The sequence below is a fragment of the Onychostoma macrolepis genome, chromosome 03, assembly GCF_012432095.1.
Source record: "Onychostoma macrolepis isolate SWU-2019 chromosome 03, ASM1243209v1, whole genome shotgun sequence".
Classification (NCBI taxonomy): domain Eukaryota; kingdom Metazoa; phylum Chordata; class Actinopteri; order Cypriniformes; family Cyprinidae; genus Onychostoma; species Onychostoma macrolepis.
Genome location: NC_081157.1, coordinates 35,484,126 through 35,496,999, shown reverse-complemented (window position 1 = coordinate 35,496,999; position 12,874 = coordinate 35,484,126). Strand labels below are relative to the sequence as shown.

At 40.0% G+C, this 12,874-nt stretch overlaps 1 protein-coding gene across 1 annotated transcript in view; it reads right to left on the bottom strand.

Annotated features, from left to right (window-relative positions):
- Positions 1-1,193: 1,193 nt before the first annotated feature.
- The window catches only part of LOC131536885 (deleted in malignant brain tumors 1 protein-like), a 31,424-nt gene continuing 19,743 nt past the window's right edge, over positions 1,194-12,874 (bottom strand). The window contains exons 2-8 of the mRNA XM_058770057.1: positions 8,981-9,004; positions 8,568-8,885; positions 7,917-8,222; positions 4,663-4,950; positions 4,170-4,490; positions 3,954-4,091; positions 1,194-3,826 (exon numbers count right to left, since the gene is read on the bottom strand). Of these exons, the coding sequence (XP_058626040.1) occupies positions 3,555-3,826; positions 3,954-4,091; positions 4,170-4,490; positions 4,663-4,950; positions 7,917-8,222; positions 8,568-8,885; positions 8,981-9,004 (1,667 nt within the window). The 3' untranslated portion in view covers positions 1,194-3,554. The remainder of the gene's footprint in view (positions 3,827-3,953; positions 4,092-4,169; positions 4,491-4,662; positions 4,951-7,916; positions 8,223-8,567; positions 8,886-8,980; positions 9,005-12,874) is intronic.

Below are 12,874 nucleotides of genomic sequence, written 5' to 3'. Positions count from 1 at the left end.
AATGGATGTTTATAAAAGTTCACATTGCTGTTGCAGATTAAATATAACACGGATAACAATAAATAAATATTTTTTACCAGGTTAAATGTTGATTATTAGTAACTCAAACCCCTTTTTGTAAACCTCTCTACCTAACGGTCGATCACGCGCATCTGCCACGTTAGTAGTTTTTCTAACGCGTTTTATTCGACTTTGTAGTTCTGGACCGAATCCTTCGCCAAAGCGCAATGGATTGTGGGCAATTTTAGCCATTAGAGCAGGGGTCACCAAACTTGTTCCTGGGCTGGTGTCCTGCAGAGAACACACCCGAACCAGCTAATCAAGGTCTTTCTTGGTATACTTGAAACTTCAAGCCATGTGTGTTGAGGCAAGTTGGAGCTTAACTCTGCAGGACACCGGCCCTCCAGGACCAAGTGTGGTGACCCCTGCAACTGTGCACGGATCCACACTTCAAAAAAATGACCTGAAATAGCAGACCATCCGGGGACTTTTGGCATACTCTTTTCAACATACTATGCTTTGGGACACACTTATTGTAATCTCACATACTATTTAGGATGGACGAACATTGGGACACAGGGCGAGTTTGACACCCCTGCTTTAACCTAACCTCATAAAGGGCGTTTCACACTGAGCGCGATGCAAAAAAGCGAGGCGAATCGCAGACAAACTGCTCACACCGACCAACAATTTTTCCTCAGATATGTATCTATATGGATTTAACATGTATAAATATATTAGCAATGTAGGATTTTTTTCTTCAAACAAGCTGCTAGAAATACAAGCTTTTCCACAGAATCAAAGGAAACACAGTAGGCTTGTAACAGTAAGTGAACAGACTTGAGCTCTGTGCGTGTCGTGTGCATATAGTTACAGTGAAAAATTTCGCTCTCACTCAGAAGAGCGTGTTAAAGAGGAAGTCATTTCTGCCTACCACACTAATTAAAGGTTCATGTTGACAGGTTCAGCAGACGCGAGGCAGAGGCAGCTATTGTAAGCTAGTACAATATTACAGTTTTTCCACATTAAACCCCATTAAAGACACTAAACTCCATTCTCTTAACCACATTCTCAATATTCTCACTTTCTCGCATGGGCTCGTTGTGCTTTTCAAGTTTGTATGCTAAATCCGAACGCTACTAAAAATGATTTTTGTTTTTAAAGCAGCTGATTATCTTTTTACACAGTAATACAATCTTTCATAGACATACTCACATTTAAGCGCAATATTTTACATTGACTTCTGTATAGATTTATATTATTAAGATGCTCAAGCAAGTGGCAAACATTTAGGCTACAGCCTGCAGTCCACTTTTCTTACCTTAAAAGTAGGCCATCACAAACATTTTAAATTAAAACTTACCATTGACAGAAACAGCCATCTCGTGCCTTTTACAATCCTGATGGCCATAAAGAACTTTGTTTTTCTAATTCCACGAGTTCCATTTATGTTGCCGTATTTATTTACTTTTTCCTTGCTTTATCACTATTGCTGAAAAGCCGCGTTAACTGTAAAAAAAAAACAGACTTTTCTTCGGTTATACAACTCATAAAACACTTTCTAAATGTCCACTCAAAAAATGTTGCATGATTTACTCATTAAATTTAGTAAAAAAAAAAAAAGCAGCATTTATTTAGTTGCACTTACCTGACACGTGAACTTAACAAGATGGTGGCGCAGTTTCTCCCGCAAAGTCACTCAGGCTCGTGCGGAATGATCTCAGTGTTGGCTGGATTTGTTTTTATTAGTTCAGTCAAACATTGGCATTCTGAATGTTGACTGGATTTGAAAATAACCATTCATTTAATGTTTTTTTAAATATATTTGTGCAGATTTAATATAATGTTTTCTCAACTAAGCCCAAGCAATAAAACTTGTTCAGCTTAAATATTTTTGCCCTTCCAACATTTCGTTAATTGGATTTTTTACAGTGTGTGCACATTCTTGCGGACTAGAGTCCATGAGACTGTAGGGTGTTCCATTCATCATTTTAGCTTTCAGAAGGGTCCTTGGTATGCACTCCCAAAACACATTTTTGCCAAGCCTGCACTGAGACGCGCTACACAGAAGACTTATATCCAACAACCAACATGGCATTATGTCATGAAAGTGTGGACTCCACGAGGAAGGCCATGAGGGTTTAGGGTGCAATTTGGGACAGGGCCTGTGTGGGCTACAGTACACTTGAATTATTTATTTTTTCTTATAGAGTAATCAAATATAACTTTACAATCAGAATCAGAATTAAAAAGGGCTTTATTGCCAAGTGTGTTTACACACACACAAAGAATTTGTCTTGGTGACAAGAGTTTCCAGTGCAAAGAAAAAGTACAGACATATATTGTAAGGTAATAAAATGAAATATAACACAAATAACAAAGCGAATAAATTAAAAAAACTATACGGCAATAAAAATAGAGAAAAATACATACCAAAAAATAAAAACAAACGTGCTATAGATTAACAGTTTTGAGAATTTGTGTACAGATGTGCAGTCCTGAGATGTTATGTGTTGTTCAGGTGGAATATGGCCTGATAAAAAAAGCTGTTCTTGTGCCCGGCTGTTTTGGTGGTCAGTACTCTGTAGCGTCAGCCAGAGGGCAACAGTTCAAAGAGAGAGTGGGCTCGGTGTGAGGGTTCCTGAGTGATTTTTTGAGCTCTTTTCCTCACTCTGGAGGTGTATATTTTTTCAAGGTTAGGCAGGGGGCACCAATGATTCTCTCAGCAGTCCTGACTGTCCATTGTAGTCTTCCGATGTCTGATTTGGTAGCTGAACCAAACCAGACAGTCATAGATAAACACAGGACAGACTCAATGATGGCCGAGTAGAACTGGGTGGCAGGTTGAACTTCCTCAGCTGGCGAAGGAAGTACAACCTCTGCTGGGATTTTTTTGCAAGAATGTGATTGTCCCACTTCAGGTCCTGCCCAGGAACCTGTATTACTCCACTGATGTTACAGTGCTGTTCATGATGGTGAGTGGGGGGAAGTGCAGGGGGGCTTCTCCTAAAGTCAACTATCATCTCCACTCTTTTGGTTCTAGGTTGTTGTGATTGTACCACACAGCCAGCTGCTCAACCATATGCAGACTTGTCACCATCCTGGATGAAGCAGATGACTGTAATGTCATCTGCAAACTTCAGAAGTTTTACAGAGGGGTCCTTTAAAGTGCAGTCATTCGTGTACAAGGACAAGAGCAGTGGGGAGAGAACACAACCCTGAGGGGCACCAGTGCTGATAGTCAGGGTCCTAGATATGAATTTTCCCAGCCTCACTAGATGCTGCCTGTCCGTCAAGAAGCTGGTAATCCACTGACAGATTGGGGAAGGCACAGAGAGCTGGGTCAGTTTGTCTGATTGAAGATCAGGCATGATGGTATTGAAGGCAGAGCTGAAGTCCACCAATAAGATCATTGTGTAATTCCCAGGTCTGTGGAGGTGTTGCAAGATGTAATGCAGTCCCATGCTGACTGCATCAAGGGTCCAGAGATGTTCTTCAGGTAGGCCAAGGCCAGTCTCTCAAATAACGTAGTATTAGTCACTTGTCACTCAGTATTAATCACAACAGCTTTCATAAATGTTATCATCAGATTTGTCTACCACAATTTTATTTTCTATAACACTCACATTGACATAGTCCTGTTCAGAATCATCAGAGTCCACATTAATATAGTCCTGTTCAGAATCATCAGAGTCCACATTAATATAGTCCTGTTCAGAATCATCATGATCCATGTTTTCACCAAGTTCTACATTTTCATAATCAGCCTCATCATCTTCTTCATTTTTGTTATCATGAGATGCACCTGCATATGTATTAGCTGCACCTACAGACATCGCATAGACAGGGACAATTACAGGAAAATGATGAAGAAAAAAAGTGACTTAGAATGAAAGTTAAAAATAAAAAAGACGACATCATCTGACTTCTTTTATAAAACTCAAGTCTGTTACCTTTTGTAAAAGAGCACTTTGAATGCATTTCCTTGTTCCTTTGCGTTTGTCTTCTCTTCAGCAGGAGGATGATTATGAGGACAGACAATAAGAGCAGCACAGCTGACACTGCAGCACCAATGACAGGAAGCAGGGAGGCTGAGAGAGACACACGTGTCGAGTTAAACTTTCATTACCAGCAGTGCAGCTTGTTTTTAGACTCTTACACATCAGTACCTGTGATAGTGATGAGCAGCAGTTCAGAGGCAGATGAACGGAAGGAGCGTGAGGAGACACTGACTTCATAAACACAGCTGTAGTTTCCCTCCTGTGAAAAATCTGCCTCAGGAAAGAAGAAGGAGGCAGAGTGACTGACAGCTGACTCAGTCCTAGTGATGTTTGACCCTCTGAACAGGTGAAAAGAGCCTCCAGGATACTGAGATTGAGTTGAACAGATGATAGTGAAACTGTGGCCCCTGGTGATCACTGGCCCCTGAGGCCCCACGTGAAACCATCCATCAAGAGCACTGTGGGAAATGCTGGGCTGTTGCAAGTTCACTAGAAAACAAGAAGAATACATTCATATGATTACAGAGACTCAAACAATAAAGCTAACTTTAAATAAATAAAAATGGCTTCAAGAACTGTATCTTGTCAGGATCAAAAATACAGAATGAATTCACTTTCATGCAACTAATGCATGTAATTTATGATGATTGAACGCACTCACCCACATTGATGATAACAGTGTTACTCAAAGGTGACTTGACAGTGTTGTTTTGGTAGGAGTAACGACAGCTGTAGCTGCCCTGATGGGATGTGTTTACATTAAGGCTGAAATTCACACTAGATACATGTGTCTGGGAGGATTCAGATGATCCGTTTCTGAAGAGCTGGAATTCAGCATTAGCATTGCATCTTGGTTTAGGTGTTGTGCAACTGAACTGGATATTTTCTCCACAAGAAACAACTGCATGTGTGGAGGTCAGGGAAAGAGTCGGCAACTGCAGCTCACCCGCTAAAAAAAATTTGTATTTATTTAGAAATGCTTAAAAATTATGAATTTCTGTTGCTCATTTCTGTTGCTCATTTCCCCCCAAAAATAATGTGTGAAGATGCTTAAAGGGGTCATTGGATGCCCATTTCCCACAAGTTGATATGATTCTTTAGGGTCTTAATGAAAAGCCTATAACATACTTTGGTTAAAATTTCTCAATGGTAAGTGTAAAAAACACATTTTCTCCCCTGTCAAAATCAGCTCTGTTTTCAGCAAGCTATTTTTAGTCCATGTTGCTTTAAATGCTAATGAGCTCTGCTGACCCCACCCCTCTCTTCGTGGAGTGATGAGCAGACTTTAAACTTCAGCCACAAAACTGCTAACTAGCACATTATTAGGAAAGGCAATCTGCAAAGATTCATAAAAAAATCGTTGTACTCATTTCTTCTGTAGATGAAGCCGGATCACGAATGATTCGCGCAAACATAGATGCATTTAGGCAGATCAGGATCGGCACATTCCCTTCAAAACGAAAGTAACCTTAACCCTTTCACACGTGAGTTTAAAATATTCTAGCTGAGCCCCCAGCGTGAGTTTTTTTTGGCGACCGTTATTTTAGAACTTATCGCCTTATTGTTTCCATGGCGACGTGTCATGCTTGTCATGTGACACACCGCAGCCACACTAGCGCTGTATGACACATGGATCGCTTTTATTTTGTTTTTTTCTTTTTTATTCAAAATATTCACAAACATGCTCAAACAGCTATTATGAAATTTCTGATATTCCGATTCTGAAATATGTGCAAGTAAATGTATTTGGTAGTTTAAACACATTTATAATGACCGTGTTAGCTGATCTGTAGCCGATGTTGGGCGCCGCCATGTTAGTTCGCGCTGAATCCGAGCTGTGGGATTTACAACACGCAAATTCATCCTCTCCTCCCGAAACACATTAAAGTAAGTCTCCGGTGAACTGGGAGAAGAATAGAGTAAACTTTGTTACCTACACTATGTGTATGATATCAATAAAACATGTCGTCAGATTATATTTGTAATGATCATTATTGCCGTTTCTTGTTTGTTTATTTATATAGCACAATTTAATACAACACCAGGTTGCCCAAAGTGCTTCACAATATCACAGCTAATTTACATAAAAACAACCATAATCACAAATGACAACACACATTACATAACAACATAAGCACATTTCAAATAACTAAACCTGCTCTACAACAACTCCTCATTAGTCTTTAAAAGATGTGCTTTTAACATAGCCTTAAAGACCGATAATGAATTAACAGATCTAATAGTAAGAGGAAGGTTATTCCACAGTTTTGGACCGGCTCCCCTGTGTTTATATTTTGTCCTAGTAACACAAAGGAGGTGTTGATTTTCAGACCTCAAAGGAGTATAGACTGCAACCATACTTGACACATAACCCGGGGCTAAAGTGTGAAGGACCTTAAAAACAAAAATAAGTATCCTATAATTAATTTTAAGCCTTACCGGCAGCCAATTGAGTGATGCAAGTAATGGAGTAACCGATTCATGTTTTTTTGCAGATTTAATCATTCTAGCCGCTGCATTCTGAATTCTCTGTAGGCGCCCCACTACACCACAATCAACTCCAAAATAAAGGGAGTTACAATAATCCATTCGAGTGAAAACGGTAGCCATAATGACTTTCTCCAAATCAGTAGTGGATAGAAACGGTTTCGCTTTCGCTAACAAATGCAAATGAAAAAAACAAAATTTCACAACCGTGTTTATTTGCCTGTCCATCTTTAATTCACTATCCAAAATAAAACCCAAGTCCTTCACATGGGTTTTAATCGAGGCAGCCAAATGTGTTGAATTTAAACACTGAATTACTTCTTGATTTTTGGGGCCAAAAACAATAACCTCTTTTTGAAGTTTTATCTTCATTAAGCATCAAAAAATTTGTAGTCATCCAGGCCTTTACCTCCTGTAAACAAGCTACCAACACCTTTATAGAATCTGGGTTTGACTCTCTTACGGGTAGATAAATCTGAGTATCATCTGCATAGCAGTGAAATGATACTTTGTGTTTTCGAAAAATAGCCCTCAAAGGTAGCATATATTGGGAAAACAACAACGGCGCCAAAATTGACCCATGTGGAATTCCCCAGGGAAGATGTAGTCTTGAAGAATTACAGTTCCCAATTTTCACTGAAAAAGACCTAAACGCAAGATAAGATTCAAACCATTTCAGCACAGTGCCTTTTAGGCCACCCCAATGTTCAAGGCGCTCCATTAAAATCCTATGATCTACCATATCGAATGCCGCACTAAGATCAAGCAGAATTAAGATAACACTATCCCCATTGTCTATTGATAAATAAATGTAATTTAGCACTTTAACCAACACTGTCTCAGTACTATGGCCAGATTTAAAACCGGACTGAAAAGGCTCACATATTGCATTGAAGGTAATATAATATTGTTTATTGTTTAAAGACCAATTTCTCTAGTATCTTGGCTAGAAAAGGTAGATTTGAAATTGGTCTATAATTATTAATGTCCTCCACAGCCAAATTGGGCCATTTTAAAAGTGGAAGAACTGTGGCATGCTTAAAACCAGCTGGACAGATGCCCTGACTGAGACAGTTATTAATTAGATTCAGCACAGTAGTCCCAACACTCTCAAAAACCTGTTTGAAAGGGCAAGGACACATAGCATCGTCTTTTGATGAAGGTTTAAGATGCTTCACAGTGTCCACCAAAACCGGAAACGTAATAGGATGGAATTTTGTCCATTCTATGCAGCAGGCAGAAGCCAGATCACCAGACATTAGACATTTTCCATAGACATTAGCGTGTATTTTACAAACTATAAATGTATGGTTTTGCTTTTTTATCATTATAGGATGGATGTGTACACACACTTCCAACACACATTTATGCTCAAACAACTTGAAAAGTGAATTTTGCATCCGATGACCCCTTTAAGATTTGGCTTACCTGAACAAACAACACCAGCATCTTCACTATGTTTACAGTTATGACTTCCTAATCCACTGTGTGAACATTGTGTGAGGGCTCCTTCACTTCCTGAACATTTAACATCATCCAGCCAGATTGATCCACTGCCTGGACCATAGGCGGCTTTATGAGGTGCACTGATGGCTGATCCACACCGTAACTGTCTGCAGACCACAGCAGCATCATTCAGGTCCCAGTTATCATCACACACGGTTCCCCACTGGCCTTTATGATGGATCTCCACTCTCCCACAGCATGAATCAGACCCATTGACCAACCTAATGTCTGGTAGTTGGCATTAAAAATGTAAGCAATAAGGATTAAAAATGTGCATTTGGGTCATGTGGTAAGTATCTGTGTTACACATTATCGGTAGTTCACATTAGTTTTTTTTTATTATCATTTGGAGCCAAACACCTTGGTTTGTGTTTTGCAATTGCTGTGATATTATTTTCACCACAAGCAAGGAATACATTTTCAAAACTCTTAGCACTAATTTCTAAACAATCAAAACAATATGTTTGAAATTTAGTAATAACTGTTTTAATTCAAGTAATTAAATGTAAAAATTAGAAATGTAATGCTAAGAAAATATTACATACAAATACAACAACAGAAAAAAAGATATACCTTGTGAGCAGATGACACCTGCATCTTCAGAATGATCACAGTTATGTGTTCCAATAGAATGATGTGAGCACTGTGTGAGTGATGATTCATGTCCTGAACATCCCACATCATCCAACCAGATCTGACCACTACCTTGGCCAAAATGAGCACTGGTTTGTGCACTAATAGCTGATCCGCATCCCAGCTGTCTGCACACCACAGCAGCATCATTCATGTCCCAGCCATCATCACACACTGTTCCCCATTGGCCATTATAAAGGATCTCAACTCTTCCAGAGCACTCATTTTTACCATTCACCAGTCTGAAACTATAATCTCCTAAAAACAAAACAACTGTTATGATACAACTCATATCTTGCAGCTATAATAAAATCTGTGTTTTATAAAAGGGTGACCAACAGCCTGTTACTCACCAGTTACAGAAGTCAGAGCACTGGCTGTTGAGATGAAAAACAGGGACATTTAAATGTATTGCAGACTTACAATTAGATATGATTTACCAAATAAAAACTTTAAAAAATTAAGACCAAATGGTCTGGTCTCAAACCGATCTCTTGGATCCTTCTCATATGATGCAATTTCAAGTTTTTCTTTGTTTTTGGAGTGTTACAAGCTGTTCGTGCATAGATAAGATCTGTAAAGTTGCAAAGACTTATGCTGGGTACACACTACAACATAATCGGTGTAGGATCAGAACGAGTCAGACAAAATTAAGATTCGATCAGAACATTGAAACATGAGGAGCCGAAATTCCAGAGAGGCCCCAAGAAAACAGGACGTCATAAATCAGATTCCTAGCGCCATGAGTCTGGAGCAAGCCTTACCAACAAGCCTCTTTCACAGAACAGCTTACAACATTAAGACAAAAGAATACTTATTGATAAGTACAATGCCGGAAGGAGATCGTCAAATTTGGGACAAGTAATCAAGACTGATGGTCAAAGAGATGGCCATCACATGCGTTCCACGCTGGAAATCACGAGCTTCCTTAGATTGACTTTTCCCCCACAAGACAAAGACTGAGACTGAAATTCTTTAGGAGACCTTTTAACCTATCTCTGGTCTTCACCGAACATGTCCCTATGTCCTACATAGAACTACACAGAGACTTTCTTTTTCATATGCACATAAAATCCTAAAAGGAGATTGCTAGGCATAACACTATATTATGTATGTAACCACACATTAGACCAGGGGTACTCAATAGGCGGACTCCGGTCCGTATCCGGACCCAGACAAGGTTAAATCTGGACCAATGCCAAAATCAACATGCTATTTTAATCATAATCCAAATGAGTTTTCAGTGCAGTGCGCAATTGTGATTCCGCGCTATATATCTTTGAGGCTTCTACTCGGTTTGGCTGCTTCATCTATGTCCAATCACAGCAGCTGTAACAGCATCGCTATAGCAACGTCATTCACTCAGTCACTGAAGGCAGCGATATTTATCCACCGGTCACGTGCTCTGGGCCAGGCAGTCTCATCGTTTGCAAGCACTGCAAATATCGGTAACTTTTTTTTTTTTTTTGCTGACTAAAAGTGAAAATGGCGTGCTCAAAGCTGCCCGTTGACAAGAAAAGAAAGGTTGATTTAGAAAACCGCGAGTTTAAAAGTGAGTGGACAGAAAAATATGCATTCGTGCTCCCTGTGGGAAGCACAAAACCAATGTGTTTAATCTGCAACGACACGGTAGCAATCATCAAAAGTGGTAATGTGAAACGCCATTATGAAACCAAGCATACACATTTTGAACAAAATTACCCTCAGAACACAGAGTTAAGGACCACAAAAATAAACCAGCTGAAATCATCCTATGAAGCTACAAGCAGTGTAATAGTTAGATCAGCCACACAACAGGAGCGGTCAACGGAAGCCTCACTAAGAGTAGCATGGGTCCTGGGAAAACACAAGAAACCCTTCTCTGATGCTGAAATAGTCAAGGAGTGTATGAGTGAAGTGGTGACTGCTCTGTTTGAAGGGACTCAAAAGGATGAAATAATTAAGAAAATAAGCCAAATACCCTGTTCTGATTCCACTGCTGCAAGACGAACTGAAATACTTGCTGATGATTTGCTTGAACAACTTAGTTCTGCTATAAAAAAAGCCAAATTCATTTCATTGGCTGTGGATGAATCCACAGACAACACAGACAATGCACAACTCATGGTCTTTGTCAGATTTTTTGATGAAGAAAAGGGAGAATTTCATGAAGATGTTTTGGGTCTCACAAACCTCCATGGACACACAAGGGGGGATGAGATTTATGAAGCAGTGACACAGATGCTTAGAGACAGAGATAGACCTGAAGCATGTTGTTTCCATTGCTACTGATGGAGCGCCATGTATGATTGGGAGAGAGAGGGGATTAGTGTCACGCTTGAGAGCTCACCACCCTGACTTCATGGCATACCACTGCATAATTCACCAGATGGTTTTGTGTGCCAGCCTTGGAGAAAGGTACTCGGAAGTCATGACAACAGTCATGAAACTTGTCAACTATCTGAGAGCATCCTCTGCTCTGCAACATCGTTTGTTGCGCTCATTTCTAATAGAGGTGAATGCAACATTTGATGATTTGCTCCTTCACAACCATGTCCGGTGGCTTAGTAAAGGCAAGGTACTGGAGCAGTTTTGGGCACTGTGGAAAGAGCTGGAGACATTTCTGTTGGATCAGAAGAGTGCAAAAGCCAAACCGTTTGTGGATTTCATGAAGAATGAAGAGAAAATGGAAATTGTTGCTTTTCTAACTGACATTACTTCCCATCTCAATGACCTTAATATGAAGCTCCAGGGCAAAAACAGCACAGTGTGTGGCCTCATGTCAGCTGTCCGTGCTTTCCAGAGGAAGCTGGAGGTGTTCAAATGTGACTTACAGCAGGACCTGCTTCACTTCCCAAGACTTTTGGATCAGACTGCAGGAAAACATCATCACAATTATGCTGAATTCCTGGACAAGCTGATTAAAAATTTCCAAACTCGCTTTGAAGATTTCACTCTGGGAAAACAAGTCTTGCTGTGTATCATTTCTTGTGAAAAATATTGCAGAATTCTCAACTGAAGCCACAAAAGTCTTCCCATGGGCCAGTGCTGCTTCTCTGCAAACAGAGCTAATTGAGCTCCAAGAAAACCTAGCACTGCAGGAATCTCACTGTGACCCTGTCACCTTCTGGACGAAGATGGTTACTGCAGCAGGTGTTCCTCTCCTGCAGAAGATGGCCCTTCAAATTCTCACAATGTTTCCCTCAACATACTGCTGTGAATCTGCCTTTTCAACCATGAACATGGTGAAAAACGCATACCGCAGCACACTCACCAATGAACACTTACATCAGTGCCTCCGCCTGGCCCTCACACCTTTTATGCCCAAGTTTAAACAACTGGTGGCACAAAGAAGGTGTCACCTTTCACACTAAAAGGCCTACCATGTCGTTTTTTGTGTATAGTTCGAAAGTTCTGGGGGTTGCCTTTTTTTTTGTTTTGTTGGAGTTCTCTATTTGGAATTTGACCATCACTTTTCCGGACCTCGGACTGAATGGAAATTTGGTAAGTGGACCTTTCAAGTTTATATTTGAGTACCCCTGCATTAGACTATCATGTTTTAAGCACATATTATGTATGTCTTTTTAATAACTATTGAATGACTTTAAGGTTTATTCGTGTTTGGTATGTATGAGTTTGACAATTGTAGCTTGAAACGTTTCTTCCAATTGATTCTTTGTCAAATGTATCATATTCTGGTTATAGAAATCACATCCAAAATATACTTTGCAAGAGTGTGTAAAATTCGGACCATGTGACTGATAACATGCTGATTTATGATGGAAGGAACAACCCTAGCAAAGATAATAGCCTATCTAATTGGTCAAGACACAAGATGGGATGTGTCCAGAAGCCGAGTTTAAAAACTCAGGACACCATCAAATCTCCCCTTCTCTCTTCTGTCTTCTCGCCACCGTGTTTTGACATTGCTTTTTAGCGTTCTTTGAGCGTGCTCTGGCCTACAGGCCAGTTGCTACTTAACACCACGATAAGAAGAAAAACCACCTAGTCTCGTTACTCATTTTATTCTTTTACTTTAGTTTCTTTTCTTTCCATTGAGTCTCGTGTTCAAAAGTTTGCCGCAAAGTCCAGCTCCGACTGCACCCGCTTCAAACTTCAACCAGCAACTGACTCCAAAACCATCCTCAGCCAACGCCCAACCATTGGCTCCCCAAGACATCACTTCAAAGACTACTGAACTTCCAGCCAATCAGCAATTCGGGAAACGCCCTTTCCTGCAACTCACAGCCTGTAAGTATGTTTCATAT